The 16,788-nt window shown below is 51.4% G+C and overlaps 1 protein-coding gene across 1 annotated transcript in view; it reads right to left on the bottom strand.

The window, feature by feature from the left end:
* CCDC180 (coiled-coil domain containing 180) overlaps positions 1-16,788 on the bottom strand; it is a gene marked incomplete at its 3' end in the record, with an annotated part of 49,206 nt that overhangs the window by 26,118 nt on the left and 6,300 nt on the right. Inside the window, exons 4-17 of the mRNA XM_079790453.1 lie at positions 16,614-16,717; positions 15,323-15,451; positions 15,118-15,228; positions 14,900-14,995; positions 12,821-12,984; positions 11,395-11,514; positions 8,365-8,444; positions 7,901-7,989; positions 5,827-5,949; positions 4,305-4,478; positions 3,371-3,486; positions 2,158-2,284; positions 1,021-1,060; positions 423-892 (exon numbers count right to left, since the gene is read on the bottom strand). Coding sequence (XP_079646579.1) covers positions 423-892; positions 1,021-1,060; positions 2,158-2,284; positions 3,371-3,486; positions 4,305-4,478; positions 5,827-5,949; positions 7,901-7,989; positions 8,365-8,444; positions 11,395-11,514; positions 12,821-12,984; positions 14,900-14,995; positions 15,118-15,228; positions 15,323-15,451; positions 16,614-16,717 — 1,943 coding nt within the window. The remainder of the gene's footprint in view (positions 1-422; positions 893-1,020; positions 1,061-2,157; positions 2,285-3,370; positions 3,487-4,304; positions 4,479-5,826; positions 5,950-7,900; positions 7,990-8,364; positions 8,445-11,394; positions 11,515-12,820; positions 12,985-14,899; positions 14,996-15,117; positions 15,229-15,322; positions 15,452-16,613; positions 16,718-16,788) is intronic.

The raw sequence follows: 16,788 nt of genomic DNA on the forward strand, positions 1-16,788 counted from the left end.
TATGAGAATTGCTTCCCTGTACTTGAAGGAGAGCTCTGTCTGCCAACTCGGAGATGGGTCTTTTGTTTTACACAAGCAGGGAAGGAGAAGAGAGAAAGAATAGAGAGGGTAAGTTGATCTGCACAGTAAAGAGGAGCCAGGAAAGGGAGAGGACCAGGGAAGACCAAGGAAAGTCATGTGACCTCAGATTAGGTTGTAGGATGGGATGTGAGGAGAGGAAGGTGAATTTTAAAAAACATTGCTATGAGATAATAATTAGATAATAATTATTGGCAAAAATAAAAGGTGTGCATACCTTTGTAATTCCTTATACACACCCCAAGGGAGACTGTGTCACTGGGGACTCAGGCTTGTATTAATGAAACACAGAGTGAACATAATACACTTTCCCCAAGCAAAGCATAAATCCATTCCTGACCTACCTCAGCCATAAATAAACTCTCATATTCCTCCTCCTCCTCCTCCTCCTCTTCCTCCTCTTTCTCTTCGTGCTCCTCTTCTTTCTCCTCCTTCTCCTCTCTATTCTCTTCCTCTGCCTCTTCCTCCTCTTTCTTCTCTTCCTTCTCCTTTTCTTGAACCATCACATTTTCCTGACTCAGGGATGATTTTAAGGAGCTGTCTCTTTCAACCCGCATTTCTTCTAATTCCTGAACAGAGTCCTCTCTCGACCCATCCATCTCTTCACTCAGTACAGATGTTTCCCTCTGGCTCACAGTCTCTTCAGTTACGAAGTGTTCAATGTCTCGATATTGTCCTTCTTCCACCTCTTCTGCTGACCAAGGGAAACTTTCATTTCCACTTATGCTTTCCTCACTCTTGCTCGTTTCCATTGTAGCCCTCTGCTTCCCCCTCAGTTTTCTCATTCTCTCCTGGATATCCTTTTCATATGCTTCTGTTGAGGACCAACCCAAAGCACAAAGAAAGACAGGTTACCAATGTAGCCTGAATTGGGTGTCCCCAACCCAAAATTATACAAGAGTGGAGTCGGGGAGAATCAGACTTGACTTGTGAAAGGTTTACCTGGTTCCCTGAGTTTGAAAATGACTTCCCCATCCAAGTTCTACAAGGAAAAAAAAAACAAACAGGAACACTGAGCAGCACTGCCCTCCTCCTAGGTGCCACTTCTAAGGGCACCTCTTTTCATTTACGTAAAAGGAACTGCCCCCTCCCCCAATATCTAATGCAGGCATTTCTCTGGGCCATCAGGGTATTCCCAATCCAGGGAATCAGTTTTACTTAATCCCAAACATACCAGCAATCCCTTTCATCATACAGCAGGCATTAATAGAATAAAATCTCATTCTGACATTTTTTTGATATTGTTGTTAATCCTCACCCAACGATATTTTTTCCATTGGTTTTTAGAGAGAGTGGAAGGGAAGGAGAGGGGAAGAGAGAGAGAGAGAAAGAAACATTGATGTAAAAGAGACACAGCATTTGGTTGCCTCCCACACTTGCCCCAACCAGGGGCAGGTATTGAACCTGCAACCTTTTGGTGCTTGGACCAATGCTCTAACCACTGAACAAACCAGTGAACTAAAATAATTGTCAAATTAGCCTTTTTGGAGTTTGCAGGTCTGGATTTGAATTCCAGCTCCTTACAAATTGGGTCATCTTGGGCAAGCCCCTTAAACCCTGGGGGGTTTAGTACGTGAGGAAGGTGATGTGGGAGGTCAGGCTCGGTGGATGGGGTGCTTGTCACTGGAGTGGATTTGGGATGAGTGGAGACAGGCAGATGCCAGCAGAGGAGGAGAAGGACAGGCAGGGGCAGATGCAGGCAGAGTGAGGAGTTAGCGGAAGCAGAGGTGGGGCCTCTGTGGTCACCTAGGAGCTGTGGGTGAGGGCCTTGTGAGCGGAGAGTGGGTGGGTCAGAGCTGTACTTGAGGAGGGGCCTGTGACAGTGGTGGGTTGGATGAATGAACTCAAAGAATTGTCAAATTAGCCTTTTTTATTATAACTCCATCCTTCAACCTCTTCTAATCTGAGAAAGAGGTGCTCTCTCTTAGAAATGCTTTTGGCTTTTGACTCCTTGATGTCCTGACATAGAATCTAATTCCACATGGTTAGGAAAGGTGTTCAGAGTTGAAGCAAATCAGAACTAGAAGTCATCCTTTGCTTCTCAGAGAATGCCTGGGCTTTTTGTATCCCCCTCCATACCTGTTCAAAGATTTCACGAACATGGAAGTGTTTGCTGAGATTGGAGCTGTAGGAGTTGAGTTCATTCAGTATGACCGCTGAGTACTCCATCACTTCTCTTGTCAAGATGACATGAAAATGTTCGTACCTGGGAGGTAGGTGGGTGATACCATCATCTAAGAAGGGCTCTGCTGAATGGGGGAGACCCCAGCCAGAAGCGAAGCTCCTGGCCCCACGGAGGTGGGCTAGCATTGGGCATTTAGCTCTGCACAGAGCTGCTGTACAGGTTTCTTTTTACAATAATAGCCCTTGGTTTGTTTTGCTATTTTTCTGATCATACAAGGGACACGTACTTGCTGTAGAACATTTAGAAAACGCACACAAGAGCGTTGGAACATGGGTTCCCACTCCCTGCCCATTGCCCTAACCCTGTCCTTGAACGTCACCTACATGATCCCATCAAACCCTCTGATGCTCCAAGACCCAGGCTTTTATCTGTTTCCCAGCTAAGGAGACCAAGGCTCAGGAGTGACTTATTTGCCTCAAGATAATACTTCTGAATCGAAGTCCTGCAGACAATCAGCAGTACTATTCCTTTTCTGTAGATGGTCCCTACAGAATTAGTCGTACAAAGGAACAAAGATACAGGATGGTTCACAGAGAACTGTTTTTAACATTGAAAAACTGGAACCAATCTTTAAAAGCGAATCAATTGTGGGATGGTTAAATCATTATAAAGCAACTATATGAATGAATTCTACATGGTAATTTAAAAACGGAAATATATCTGTAGTTATAACATTTTCCATTGTATGATCCAATCGTTATTTACAAGACACTATCTCCACATATACACATGCCCATCAAAACAAGGAGTTGAACAGGAATAAGGGGAATTTTTCTACATGTTTGTGTTGGTTAACTTCTTTTTTTCTTTAACAAAGAGCATGTATGTTTAAAATTTAAAGGAAGGAGAGAGCCCATGCTCTTGACCTTTAAGGTACAGGGCCTTGAAATCTCCCTCCATGAACTTTTCAGGTCAATGTCCGCCCTGGAAGTTTCTGTGTTGACTGAGAACCAAGCTGCAAAGGACCACAACCTGCTCCAAAGCTGGAGGCAACGGCTGAGCCTTGAGTTTGTTGGGCACACGCTGGGCTCCAAAGCAGGCAGCCTCTGACCCTGAAAATGAATTCCAGCTCTTCCCCTTCGGCCTCCTGGGGTCTGGTCTGCCTACCTGCTTTTCATGTTCTTCAGATAATCTTTGGCCTTTTCCAGGTGAAACTTCAATGACCCCTCAGTGCTTTGCTGCCTCAGTTGGTCCAACAGCTGGTCGAGGTGGGCCTCCTGGGCCTGGCAGCCACCCGGAAACAGGAGGAAGCACATGGGAGTTACCGGAGCTTGCAGAGTAGAAGTGACACGCAGAGACCCTGCCACTGGATCTGAGGTCCAGGTGCCCAGGGCAGGTCCTGGACTCTCTTTTTACAAAAAGGGCACTGCTCTAGGCCTCGGGCTCTTCTCTCTGCCTGAAATGTCCTTCTCTGTCCACTTTACATCCCCGGGGACCCAGCTCAGGTGGGACTTCTCAGGGACCTGTCCCTCACACCCACCTAGGCTCGCCCGTCACACCTTCCTGTAGCCCCTGCTCCTCGCTCTCATACTTGAAATCATGCGGAGAAGACCCCATCCACTCCCAACTGTGTGAAGGCACGAGGGCAGGAGCCAGCTCACTGCCAGAAGTAGATGCTCCACACCAGCGGTCGCCAATTGGTGGTCCGCGGACCACTGGTGGTCTGTGAGGTCCGAAAGGTTGGCGGCCGCTGCTCCACGCCCGCAGTCTGTCTGTCTCTCATGCATTCAGACTCTCTTACAGACATGTCTGAATCCAGGGACCCGTTGCACAGCCCAGACCTGACTCAGGTGGTCCCATGACCAAGGTGAGCCTCGTTTTCCCACTGGCTCAAGTTTTACAGCTAGCTTGAGGTTTTACATTTGAAATGAATGTTTGTGTATTGTGTGAAGTGTGGGTCCAAGTTGTACGGTTTCTTCATTCTTGCATTTGAATGCTGGCTAAGTTCACAGACCACCAAGCAGAACCAACAGGCAGCAAACAACCTGGGCACGCCCCCCCGCCCCCCCCGGGGGAGATCCCCTGGGTGCTGGAGCCACACCTGGCACTCCAGGCTGTGCTTCCGGCGCTGCTGCTCCATCCGCTTCTCAAGCTGCAGCTCCTGCACAGACAGCATGTCCTGATGTTCCTCCCACAGCTGCACGGCCTCCTGGAAATAGCTGAAGAGGTCCAAGCTCTGCCACTCTGCCCGCTTCGTGAGGGCCTCGAAGGACTTCTGCAGTTGCAGAACCCAGAGAAGGGGCCCTGAGTGCCAACTGCCCCCAGGTGAGGAGGAGGGCCCCACTCACGGGGCTCCCTCTCCAAACAGGGGAGGACTCATGTCTCCAAGGACTGGCCATCACCGCCCCTCAAGGTCATCTTCTGGGCCTCACCTTGGCTCATGGCCCTCCCTCCTCTGGGACAGCACTTCTAGTCTGCCCAAGGTCATACCCTTGGTCTGGCTGACCCTGAAGCCCCATGTCTAGACCTGTCCCACGTCCACTGAAGTCACTGACAGGAAGGAGATGGCGTTTGGGGTTTGGAAACTAGCCTGGGCATCCAGGTGGCTGCACCCATCTTGGCCTGGGCATCTTTCCCTCTGTGAAACTCCGTCACTCTCAGAATCAGAGCCAACACCACACTCCGCTATTAAATCCTCAACTCTACTCCACCCCCTTTTTGTTAATCCTCACCCAAGGATATTTTCCCCCATTGCTTTTCAGAGAGAGAGAGAGAGAGAGAGAGAGAGAGAGAGAGAGAGAGAGAGAGAGAAACATTGATGTGAAAGGGACACATCAATTGGTTGCTTCCAGCACAAGCCCAGGCCAGGGGCGTGGAGAGAACCCAAAACCCAGGTATGTGCCCTTGACCCTAAGTTGTGCAGGTCAATGCTCTAACCACTAAATAACATTGGCCAGGGGCTCACCTCTCTCCCTTTTAAAAAAATCTATGAGTCTCATCAGTGTTAGGGATCAGCAAACTTGGCCTGTGGGCTAAATGTGGCCCTCCATCCTTCTCTGTTTGGCCCTGGGAGCTAAGCACAGAGTTTATATTTTTAAATGGCTGGGAAAAAATAAAAAGAAGATACTAATGATGTGAATATTACATGTAATTTTAATTTCAGAGTCCAAAAAGAAAATTGTATTGAAACACAGCTACATCCATTTGTTTCTACTTCGCCTTAGGCTGCTTTTGTGTGACAAAAGTAGAGTGACAATTTGTTAGAGACCTGACAGCCCACGGAGCGTGAAATATTTACTATCTGGTCCCTCACAGAAAATGTCTGTTGACCTCATTCCAGATTCTAAGTATCACGGGGCAGAGTTTATTGCTCCTGTGGCCCTTCAGCACCGAGAGTGAGCAAGGGCTCGAGGAGCACTCACTGCCCAAGAGGATTTCTGTGGAGTCCTGTGTAGTGTGGTGTCAAAGGGTGACTGGGGAGCCAGGGTGAGAGCCTGGACTGCTCTGAAGGGGGCATGAGGAGGGAAATGGACTCAGGCCCCTGGAATCCTGTTCTTCTCACGGCCCAACACCCCGGGTGACCCCACCCTGCTCCCCAGCGACCTGGGTCCCCAGCCACGCACTTCCAAGGACTCCAGCTCCTCCTCCACCTTGGTTTGGAGTGCTCCCACCATCTGCAGGAAGGCTGGGCTCACCATGTTCTCTGCCTCCTCCTCGGTGAAGGCTTTCCAGTCCAGCAGCTGCTTCTGGAGGGGACAAGGCAGAGCCTGGTTGGGGCTGGTGGAGGCTTTACCTCAGGGCCTGGGCCTGGCCCCTGAGACCTGCTTTCCCCCAATCCATGAGACCCTCAGGGAAACCTCACAGCAGTGGAGATGGTCTGTCTTTGTGGTCCGCCCACTACGTCCAGGTGCTGTGTGCTACCCTCTCCTTGTCTTACTGAATCCCCCGGATGTGTTCTCATTAGCCCCATTTTTAAAACAAATATATTTTTATTGATTTCAGAGAGGAAGGGAGAGGGAGAGAGAGAGAGAAACATCAATGATGAGAGAGAACCATTGATCGGCTGTCTCGTGCACGCCCCTTACTAGGGATCGAGCCTACAACCTGGGCATGTGGAACCCGGACCCTTCAGTCCACAGGCCAATGCTCTATCCACTGAGCCAAACCGGCTAGGGCTCCCCTTTTGACAGATGAGGAAACCGAGGCTCAGAGAAGCTGGAGGCACACAGCTGGCCCACAGTGGGGGCAGAATCGGAACTCAGCACTGTCCTACTGCAGACCCTACAGGCACAACCCGCCATCCTGCATGGCTTCAGCGTGGCTGCAAGTCAGACAGGGCTCCCATTTCCTGTAAAAGACTTATGCTAACTAGAAAGTGGGCTCTCTCTATCAACAAAGCTTTGGTTTATGCATAAAATCTAAAATAAACTAATCTCCCCAAATTAAAAATTTGTCTGCAGTTAAATGCTTCCAGTGCCGCTGAATCGGAATACCAAGTGTCCTCTGTCAATCTTAATGCACTCTTAGGATATGGGACGACTTCAGCACTCATCCCCTGCGGCGGGCAAGGGACAGTGACAATGGGCACAGGTGTCAGCCCTCAGGGTCAAGGTCTATCGAGCTCTGGGGGAAGCCCTGGGTGGCAGTGGGGAAACGGAGGGGAGAGCCGGGGCAGGGGCCCTCAGAGGACACAGGCGTTACTTCTGAGGTTTGCCTGGGAAGCACCTGGCTGTCCCTAAGGCCACAGAGCAAATGGCAGAGCCCTGTGGGCTTGGGCAGCCCCGAGGCCTTTCACACATTGGTCTCCACATCTCCCTGTGGGACTGGCGACGCCCACTCTGCAACAGCGGGCAGGATTCAGTGACAGGGTCTGCCAGTGGGTGGCACAGGCCACAGAAAGAGCAGCACCCGGGGCCGTGCGCCGCTCTGTGAGGCGCTCTGCTCACCTCAGAGTCCCGGTGGCTGAGCAGAAGCTGGACAGACATGTGAGGGGTGGAGCACAGGAGCTTCCTGGGGGAGAAGGTGGGGCCCTCAGAGCCTGGGGACTCCTACTGCCACAGCCGGCAGGCTAGACCGTCCTCACAATGATTGGCTTTTTTGTTAAGCCAATCATTGGCCTGGGCATGATTTTTTTTTTTTTAATTTAAACAGTTTTACTGAGGTGGCAGGGAGAGAGCATTGTGACAAAACATTTCCTTGCACCCCAGAAAGCCCGGCACTGTCATTGAAGGGGTTTGTGGGTGAACTCGCCGGCTCACCGTCTGACAGAGGTGGGCATGGTGAAGAGCAAGTGGGTGTGATGGCAGTGGCAGCGCTGCTCATCGAAGGGAAGCACTGGAAATACCCCCATACGCCCTCCGTGGGATAAACAATGTCAGGTGCTGTCTCACGGAGTGTCAAGGGTGTGAGGTCTGAGGTGCCCAGGGAGTATATAACTTTGCCCGAGAGATCCGGGAAGGCTTCCTGGAGGTGATCATTCATGTTGGGCTACAACCTGAGGGACAGGTGGGAATAACTGGGGAGCTCAGGGTCCAGGCTGAGGCAAGAGCTTCAGAATACCCATAGCCAGTGAGGGCCTGGGGCCTGCGAGAAAGGAAAGCAGGGGGTCCGGGTTGGAGAGAGGCAGGGCGGGCCAGGGAGGGGACAGCAGGCCGAGCCGGCGAGCCTCTCCTCGGGCCCGCAGGGAGGGACACCCACCTTGCACTTCTGCACGTATTCCAGGCACTCCTGCCAGGTGTTCTCATACTGTACGCGGAGCTGCATCATGCAGTCCGTGTGGTAGGTGTCTCCGCGGGCAGAAACAAAACATGTCAGCTGCTCTTCCAGAAGGAAGAGGGGAGATAGAAAGAGGAGTTCCCCCTTTTCTAATGGAAGTGTCTTCTCCCCGGGAAAATGCCTGAATCAGGACTACAGAGCTCACCCAAATTATCCTGGCTCCCCTGGCTCTGCCAGGCAAGGGCCTGGTGGTCCCCTATGAGTCCTCAGAACTTCTGCTTCCCTTCACACCCATCCCATTTCCCCCAGGAGGGCCTTGCCACCCGCTCCTGAGTTTATATGGAACTCTCGGATAAATGACTGACTGACAGCTGAAGTTGCTACGAAGCTACTACTTGAACAGCGTTCTGGAGAGACCCGAGGGAAATCCCGCAAACCCCACTCACCAAAGCTGTTATTCAGGGAGTCCAGAGAAGAATACCATTCATCCAGCTGAGCTTTGCTGTAGTTGGGGGGCAGAAGGTCACTGGGAAGGAAGACAGGACAAGTAAGCCAGGCCTGAATAGAACCTCCACTTACGGAAATGGGTGGATCTGCAGGGAGCATGCTCCGGAGCACTGTCTGTGACTTGTCGGGGTTTCCTGATGCCAAGCCCATACCTCATGAAAAAGTAATTCATATGGATGAGACTGTTACTTAGAAAATAAAACTGGATTTTCCTAATGGGAAAAAAACAAACAGCTTACCTCACTTGAGCAAGGAAACCACTTCTGGGAACCTAATCTGAGATAACAATATGAAATGCATACAAAGTTATGCATTAAGACGGTCGCTTAACATTACTGTTTACAAACACACCAAAATCACAACCTTCAAATTCAACAATAGGGAATTGTCCAAGTAAAGCACAATGAACCCTCTTGTGAAGTCATTAAAAAAGTGTGCAGCTAGCTGGTTTGGCTCAGTGGATAGAGCGTTGGCCTGCAGACTAAGGGTCCTGGGTTTGATTTTGATCAAGGGCACATGCCTGGGTTGTGAGCTCGATCCCCAGTAGGGGGCATGCAGGAGGCAGCTGATCAATGATTCTCTCTCATCATTGATGTTTCCATCTCTCTCCCCCTCTCCATTCCTCTCTGAAATCAATAAAAAATATATTTTTTAAAAGTGTGGCAGATTGAAAAATGGCCAAATATAATTAGCTCCTCCCATGAGGAGGTGGAGTCTATTTCTTCCCCCTGGATCTGGGCTCTGCCAATGGGACTTGAGCAAAAAAGGACACAGCAGAGGTGGGGAAAGGCTCGAACATTTCCCTGCCCTCCCTTGTTTCAGGGACTCCTGTACCACCGTCACCAAGCCCTTGAGCCTGGAATAGCCTCCTGGAAGCTGAGGGAGCAAGTGGAGAGAGGCTCCGGGCCTGGGAGTGAGGCCATCCTAGACCATCAAGCTCCAGCCAAGCGAGCCCCGGCCAGGGGAACCGCCTCACCGGCCCACAGAGTCATGAGAAACAAGAAATGGTTGTTGTTTTAAGCCACTAAGTTTTGGGTGGTATTTAATGACTTGAAAGATGCATATGGCTAGAGGGGTCATAACATTTGTTGTCCAAACCAGGACATTTTTGACAGTGAAAGGGAGGGGATGCTATTAATGATTATGTCAGGACAAGACATGTAACCCGGGATAATCTTGGCACCCTACCTATGGTGGGGCAGTAAAGAGCAAAAGGTAGGTATGAGAGTGTATACAGCATAATATCAAGCCTAAATGCAGTGTGGCATCCTGGATTGGGTCCTAGAACAGAAAAAGGACATTAGTGGAAAAACAAGTAAATCCAAAGAAGGCTGATGTTTAGTTACTGAGAATGCATCAACGTTTAGCTTCTTAGTTTTGACAAATGTCCAGGGGTAACAAGATGATGACATGAGGGAAACTGGGGGAGGGATAGACAGGAATTCTGTGGACTATCTTTGTAACCTTCCCGTAAATCTAACATTACTCCAAAATACAAATGTGTCAGCCTGTGGACTGAAGGGTCCCAGCTTCGATTCCAGTTAAGGGCACATGCCTGAGTTGCGGCTCAATCCCCAGTAGGGGGTGTGCAGGAGGCAGCCAATCAATGATCTCTCTCATCATTGATGTCTCTATCTCTCTCTCCCTCTTCCTTCCTCTCCGAAATCAATAAAAATATGTTTTTAAAAATACAAATGTAATTTAAAAATTATGTTTAGCTTTGAGCAGTGTGGCTCAGTTGGTTGAGGGTCGTCCGTGCACCGAAAGGTCACCAGTTCGATTAATGGTCAGGGCACATGCCCAGGTTTTGGGCTCAATCCCCAGTAGGGTGCGTGCCCCGGAGGCATCTTGATTGATCTCTCTCTTGCACTCTCCCTTCCTCTCTCTCTCTAAAATCATTAAAAACATTTAAAAATTATATGCACATATGCTTATTGCATCTAAGAACATTCATGGGGATTCTCCCTGGACTTTGGATAACTCCCTCTTGGGGCCCTGGGAATCTTAGCACCACTCTCCCCACCTCACTGCCCACAAGCCTGCAGAGGGCCTGGGCCCGAGTACAGGGGCTGGGGGAGGTGCAGACAGAGCAGGTTTCCACTGAGTTTTGCCCAGTTTAACAAACAGGGGCTCAGAGTCAGAAATAAGTGGAGTTATGGAAAACAACAAAGCATTTTCCTTGTTTTGAGATTTTTATCCACCTTGTTAATTTTACACCTGAGTGAAAATGAGGCCACATGTGGAGCGGGAGGTACCAGCGAGGGGGAGGCTGTGTGGGGCTCTGATTGTCATTTATATCCCAGGAGAACCTGGGCAATGTGGTGAGGAGACCTGAGTCCCAGGGTTACCAGGATGGGAGGGACCAAGGAAGACACTGCCTCCAGCCTGCAGGGCCACACAGGCTCCATCCTGCTGCTGGGAGTGGATGCCACAGGCTCGCCGGGCAGTGGGCTTCCAGGGTCTAGAACATGCAGTGTACCTCCCCCTAAACAGCTTATTATGGGATTAGAGCTAGGTGGACCCGGACCCGAGGGAGGTGCCCACAGCCTCTAACAGGTCCCCTGTCTGATAGCAACAGTCTCCTCACTGACCTCCCAGCCTCCAGCCACAGACCTCTCCAAACTGCAAAGCTGATGGGGCCAGTCTGCTCCCCACTGCTCTCAGGATCAAGTCCAACCCCTTAACCTGACCCTCTCTCCCCTCACTGTCTCCCCACCTCCCCCCTGGCCATTGACTCCTTCCAACCTCTTGGGTTCAGCCCCATTAAACTTTTGTCTGCAGCAAACATACCATGTTCACTGCTGCCACTGGGGCTGTAACAATGCAGAGTGCGGGCCCAGACCCAGAGACCAGGAGATGATGGCCTAGTCTGGAGGATGCCTCAGGAGAAAGGTCTGCGCTGGGGACTGGGCCTGCCTCCCCTGTGGATGCCCAGGGGCACCCCTCCCCAGGGACCCGTCCCGCTGTACCAGATGGTGCAGATATGCCTCAGCCGCTTTCCCTGCAGGGCTTTCTGTTTCTTCAGCATGTTCTCCAGCTCCTTCTTCACGGCTAAAGGATTCTGGATCCTCTCACTGGCCATGAACTCACTGGGTATCCAGACACATTGGCACCATGGAGAAAAGACGGGGTGGGGGCAAAGTGGTTGGGAGAAAAGGGATGAGACCCATGGTAAGAACATTCAGAACTCCAGCACCCTTCCTCCACTCCCAGCCCCTTCCTCCCCACCTTGGGCCTCTGGGGCACTGCGGAAAGGAGGGGGGCGCGGAGGGGAGATTAGAACCAAGGCCCTGTCAGTGAGACTCTGGTGCTAAGAGCATGAGACCAGCAGGCTCAGATCCGGGTGAGGCACCTGCCTGCTGCCTGCCAGCTCTGTGGCCTTGGGCAAGTCACTACCCTCCACTCGGAATCGCAGGTTCCTCTTCTGTAATGGAGCTGAGGATGATCAAGACCCAGCCAGATATTGCAAGCAACGCCCTTAGCGCCGGGCCTGACTCATGGGAAATGCCCAGTGAATGTCAGCTTCTGCCACCACTGTTGATGATTACCGACATTTGTTAACAACCTCCCAGGTCCAGAGCTGACACGTTTAATGCAGCGTCTTGCTGAGCATCACTGACCTGTCACCAGTTCACCGTGCCCGCTTGGCCCAAGGAGAGAAAGGCTCCAAGTGGTCAAGTGCTAGACCAAGGTCACAGGGAAAGTACAGGTGGAGCCAGGCCTCAGCACACGTTCCTTCACCCTCAGTGTCCGACTCTGGTGCTCCCATCTGGAAGCGCAGATGTACACCTCCGGACCCACAGCACACACGGACGGACACTCTGTGTCCTCAGACATCCTGGCTCAAGGCATCCCTTTCTTAGCAAAAGAATGCCTTGTTTGTTGGCCCAAAGGCCCAGGACCCTTATGTCAGTATTAACAAAAGTGCCACCTGGCAGAGGAAGCGTGGAGACGGCCTTCACTTCACCTTCCCGCCCCTGGGTGAAATTTGCCATCCGAGTGGGACACATTGAAGCCGTTCTTTTCACCCCAATAACGCAAGGCCACGTGAAAGAGTAAAGAGTGGAAATTGGGCAGATAACCAGACTAACGCTGCCAAACAGTTTGTACTGCTCTCAGAAAACGCTTGTGAGAAAAATAAAATGCAAATCTACACACGCAGCATGGGTCTCAAAACGCCGGGGAGAAAATACACCAAAACACCAGCTGTGCTTCTCACTGCAGTGATTTTCAAGTTCTTCTTTATGCTTTTATCTATTTTAACTTTTAAAACAATAGCGCATATTACATTTACCACCAGAAAACAGCAGCATTTTAAAGCACCCGCAAAAAGGGAGGGAGAATGCCTCCCCACTGCCCATGCCGGCCGGCCAGGTGAGCGGGGCAGCCACTGACCTCAGGCTCTGCATCAGGATATCCTTCTTGGTAGCTTTCCAGCCATCAACCAGGCTCTGCCAGCGGCGGCGGCTCTCGAGCTCCTGCTTCAGCGTGGCCTCCATCAGATTGACAAACAGCTGCGCGATGGCCCTCCGGTTGCCCAGCAGGGCTTGGTTTATGACCTGTGGTCACAGGCAGGCAGGCTCTAGGTGGGTTGGGCGGCTCTTGAAGGTCAGAACAAGGCTCAGTTGGACAGGGTGATGGGAGGCTGGAGAGGGACCAGGTGAGGTGCAGGCTGAGGTGTGGGCTGAGGGGGTGGGGAGGGGGCCCAGTGAGGCCGTGGCCAAGCAGCGGGGTGGCGGTGTCTGAGGAGTCCTGAGGGGTCACTGGGCACTCCAAGAAGCTGCCCGGGGCCCAATAGCCATGGAAGTGACCAGAGTCTTTGCCGAAGGCTTAACCATGAACCGCGATCATGTGAGCTTCAACCCAGCTCCAAAGCCGCCTCCGACTGTTGGTTAAAGACACCGATTTTGGCTCACTGGAGCTAAGCACGCCAGCGGGCTCTCAGTGTTTAACTGTTTTCTGTTTTGTTTTTTAATAAATTTGTTCCAAAAGCAGAGTGCTCATGCCATCAGGGACCAGCCACATATGGCCATGCTGAGAACCGGGATCCAGTTACCAAAGGGGGCCAGAGCGAGGACCTTCGTCGGCAGTCCTCTCAGTGTTCTGTCCCGGGCACGCGTGGCACGGCAGTGGGAAAGTTCTTCATTGTGTGGTACTGCTCTGCCACTTACATCCCTGCCCCCTGCATTGCGAGCAGCCTCTCCTATTCCCCCAGGGAGGACAGCATCCAAAAGGGCCTCCACACATTTCCGAGAACCCTCCAGGCACTTCTGGGCTGGGGGCGAGGGCCTGCCAAGCGCAGTGAGTAGAACTTCCTGCAACACTTGTCATTGGAACCTGAGGCTTGATGCATTGGTAAGTGTCTCCCGAACCTCCCAGTCTGCAGCCGTGACGTGAAGATATGCACAGCACATGGAATTCTCGAAATCCAATGAGAGAAATGCACACAGAACAAGTAGCATGTGCCAGTGTTATAATGAGTAAAATAAACCCAGGGAAGTCAGACAGTGAAACAAAACCAGGACATTGCTAACTCTGACGCCCCTAATGGATCAAATGGACAAAAGTTAAGAAGTCTTGCTTGTTTCAAAATGAGAGCTGCCGTTGCTGAGCCAGCCCTTCTGTTGTCATCCTCCCAACAAGTGCTGGGGGGTAGGTATTATTATCCCCATTTTATGGACAGGGAGCTCCAGGTACAGGAGCTGAGTTATTTCATGCCTGGGCAGTGGAGAGAGACGTCCGTGCTCGCTCCCTGCCTGTGCTTTGCTCAAGACCCCAGACACAGACCTGGGCTGAGCCCACCTGTGATTCTGAACGCTGTACTCCCTTTGCCATCATCTGGCTGCCCAGCTCTCTGCGAGGACCTGGAAACCCCTGCAGGCAAAACGCGCCTCGGAGAGGCCAAAAGAAGCATCCTTTTGTGCGGCAGGGGAGCCAGACTTAACGGACTGGGGAGGCCTCAAAAACAACCTTGGATTTCTTGTATTTTTAATCCCACAGAAAGCAGCCGGGAAGGCTGGGGTTGTGGACAGGGAAGCAGTGGGAACAAAGGCAGGGGGCAGGCATGGTTCCGCGGAACGAGAGACAAGAACCACCAGGAAAACTAGACTAACAGAGCAGGCGGGCGTCACTCATGAGCGCACCAACCCCCCCCCCCCCCCCCCGCGACTGTGACAGCTGCGAGACAATGCCCCACAGTGTAGCCCCTGTTGCACGGCACACGGTAGCTGAGACATGGCCCAGGAGGCACCTGTGAAATCGTCAGTGCTCAACATGATGACGCTGCGTTGGGTAGACAGAGATGAAGACAGCAGGGAAGCATGAAATTGTACTTTAGAAAGAGTCCCATTGAAAATACTTAACTAAGATTCTGGTTCTGAACCTAAGTGGTCACGGAGTTACTTGGAAATGCTACCTGTGAGAAGTCCCTCATTTCTGAGGCACCTGGCTCTGGGGCACGTGAAAACCACTCACCATGGCTTCTTTATTTATCAGCCTGTACACGTCGGGCTGCATGAGGTAGGAGGTTTTCTCTATGATCAGCACGTATTTCTTCAACACGCTTTTTATCTGGAAACGACAAGGCGCCATAGTTAGTGACTCTCGCTCGTCCTGGAGAACTGAAAGGAAACAGATGATGCCTCCTACCCGTGGAAACCACCAAGAGCCCATCCACTGGCGGGCCGACTCACTCTATCTGCCCGGGAGAACTCGAGCGAGTTCAGTGTCTCATCCAGCTCCTTAATCCCCTGCTTCTGGAGCAGGAACCTCTGGGCCACCTGATCCCACAGCTCCATCAGGATCTGTGCCGAGAAGTTCGGGTGAGGCTGGGAGGACAAGGGCAGGGAGGGAAGAAGGATGGGGATGGGGGCCAGCCAGCCCACCAGGGGCCCCTACTTGGATGTCGTAGTCTTCCAGGTTTGTGTCATTTTCCACTACTTTGAAGAGACAGTTGATGTTTTCGTTAAACTCAGCCAGCTTTTTTAAAAGAAGTGCTCCTGGCTCCAAGATGAGAGGTTCCATTTCCTAAAACGGGCCAGGAGGGCGATGGCTACAGCATCAATAGCCTCGGGGCAGGAGGAAGCCCCCCAATCTGTACTGAGGAAGAATCGGCCGAGGTCCTGTTTCAAAAGTAATAATTCTTACCCAGACCTGAGGAGTGAAGACTCACTAATCAGCTCACAGCTAGAGCACGGGGGCAGCCGCCATTCAAGGCACATGCTCTATGCTAAGCGTAGAGCTTGTCCTCACACTCACTTGGTCCTCACCACAGCCTGGCAAGTAGGTGCTGACATTTGGCCAGGCCCATGGTTGGGACTCAACAAATATTCATTAAAGAAGGCCAAAAAAATTTTTTTTAAATTAAAAAGAAGGCCATAAGCCCTGGCCGGTCTTGCTCAGTGGTTAAAGTGTCGGCCCACGCACCGAAGGGTTGCGGGTTGGATTCCCGGTCAAGGGCACATACTTGGGTTGCATGTTTTATCCCCGGCTCTGCTTGTGGTGGGTTCAGGAGGCAACCAATTGGCACGTCTCTCTCACATGAATCTCTCTCTCTCCCGCCCCCCTTCCACTGTTTCTAAAAAGCAATAAAAAAGTGTCCTCAAGTGAGGATTAACTACAACAAGAAAGAAAGAAAGAAAGAAAGAAAGAAAGAAAGAAAGAAAGAAAGAAAGAAAGAAAGAAAGAAAGAAGGAAGGAAGGAAGGAAGGAAGGAAGGAAGGAAGGAAGGAAGGAAGGAAGGAAAGAAAGGGAAAGTGGTCCATAAAGAACTCCAGGTTTACTTCAGAGGGGACTAAGGCTCAGTTATGTTGTGTGACCAAAGCCACAGAGCTCATGCCCAGTTGGGGCATATTGACAAAGTGATGAGCTGGGCCCCATGAATAGGATTAAGCGGGGAGATCAAAGGCTATAAGACTCGGCTTTGGCACCAGACCTGGAGTCCAGTTTCCACTTGGCCCCTTAAAGGCCAATTTAGACAAGACTTCCTGGGCTCACCCGTCACATGGGAATAATGACAGAACCTGACGTAGGAGATAACCAACCCTCAGACCTGTCTACTGTGGTTCTGTCCACACTACGGTGGGCCACTGAGAACCTGGGAGCTGGGGGGAAAAGGAGGTTGGGGGCAGGGACCAACCTGCCTTCGGAGGCCCAAGGATAGAAGGGGAGCAAAAGCAAAGGTTCTCACCATCCCAATCTGAGCGATCTCCTCCTTAAAACTCATCAGAGCGTTCTCGTAGCTCTTCCTCTTATAGTCCCCCTGGAAGGTGACGGTGCTGACCCTCTCAGGAACTGGGGGAGAACAACAGAGGTAGGGAGGCTGTCCTCAGACCTCCCAGGCAAGGGGAAGGCTCCCAGGAAAA

The sequence above is a fragment of the Cnephaeus nilssonii genome (assembly GCF_951640355.1).
Source record: "Cnephaeus nilssonii genome assembly, chromosome: 14".
In the NCBI taxonomy this organism is placed as follows: Eukaryota; Metazoa; Chordata; class Mammalia; order Chiroptera; family Vespertilionidae; genus Cnephaeus; species Cnephaeus nilssonii.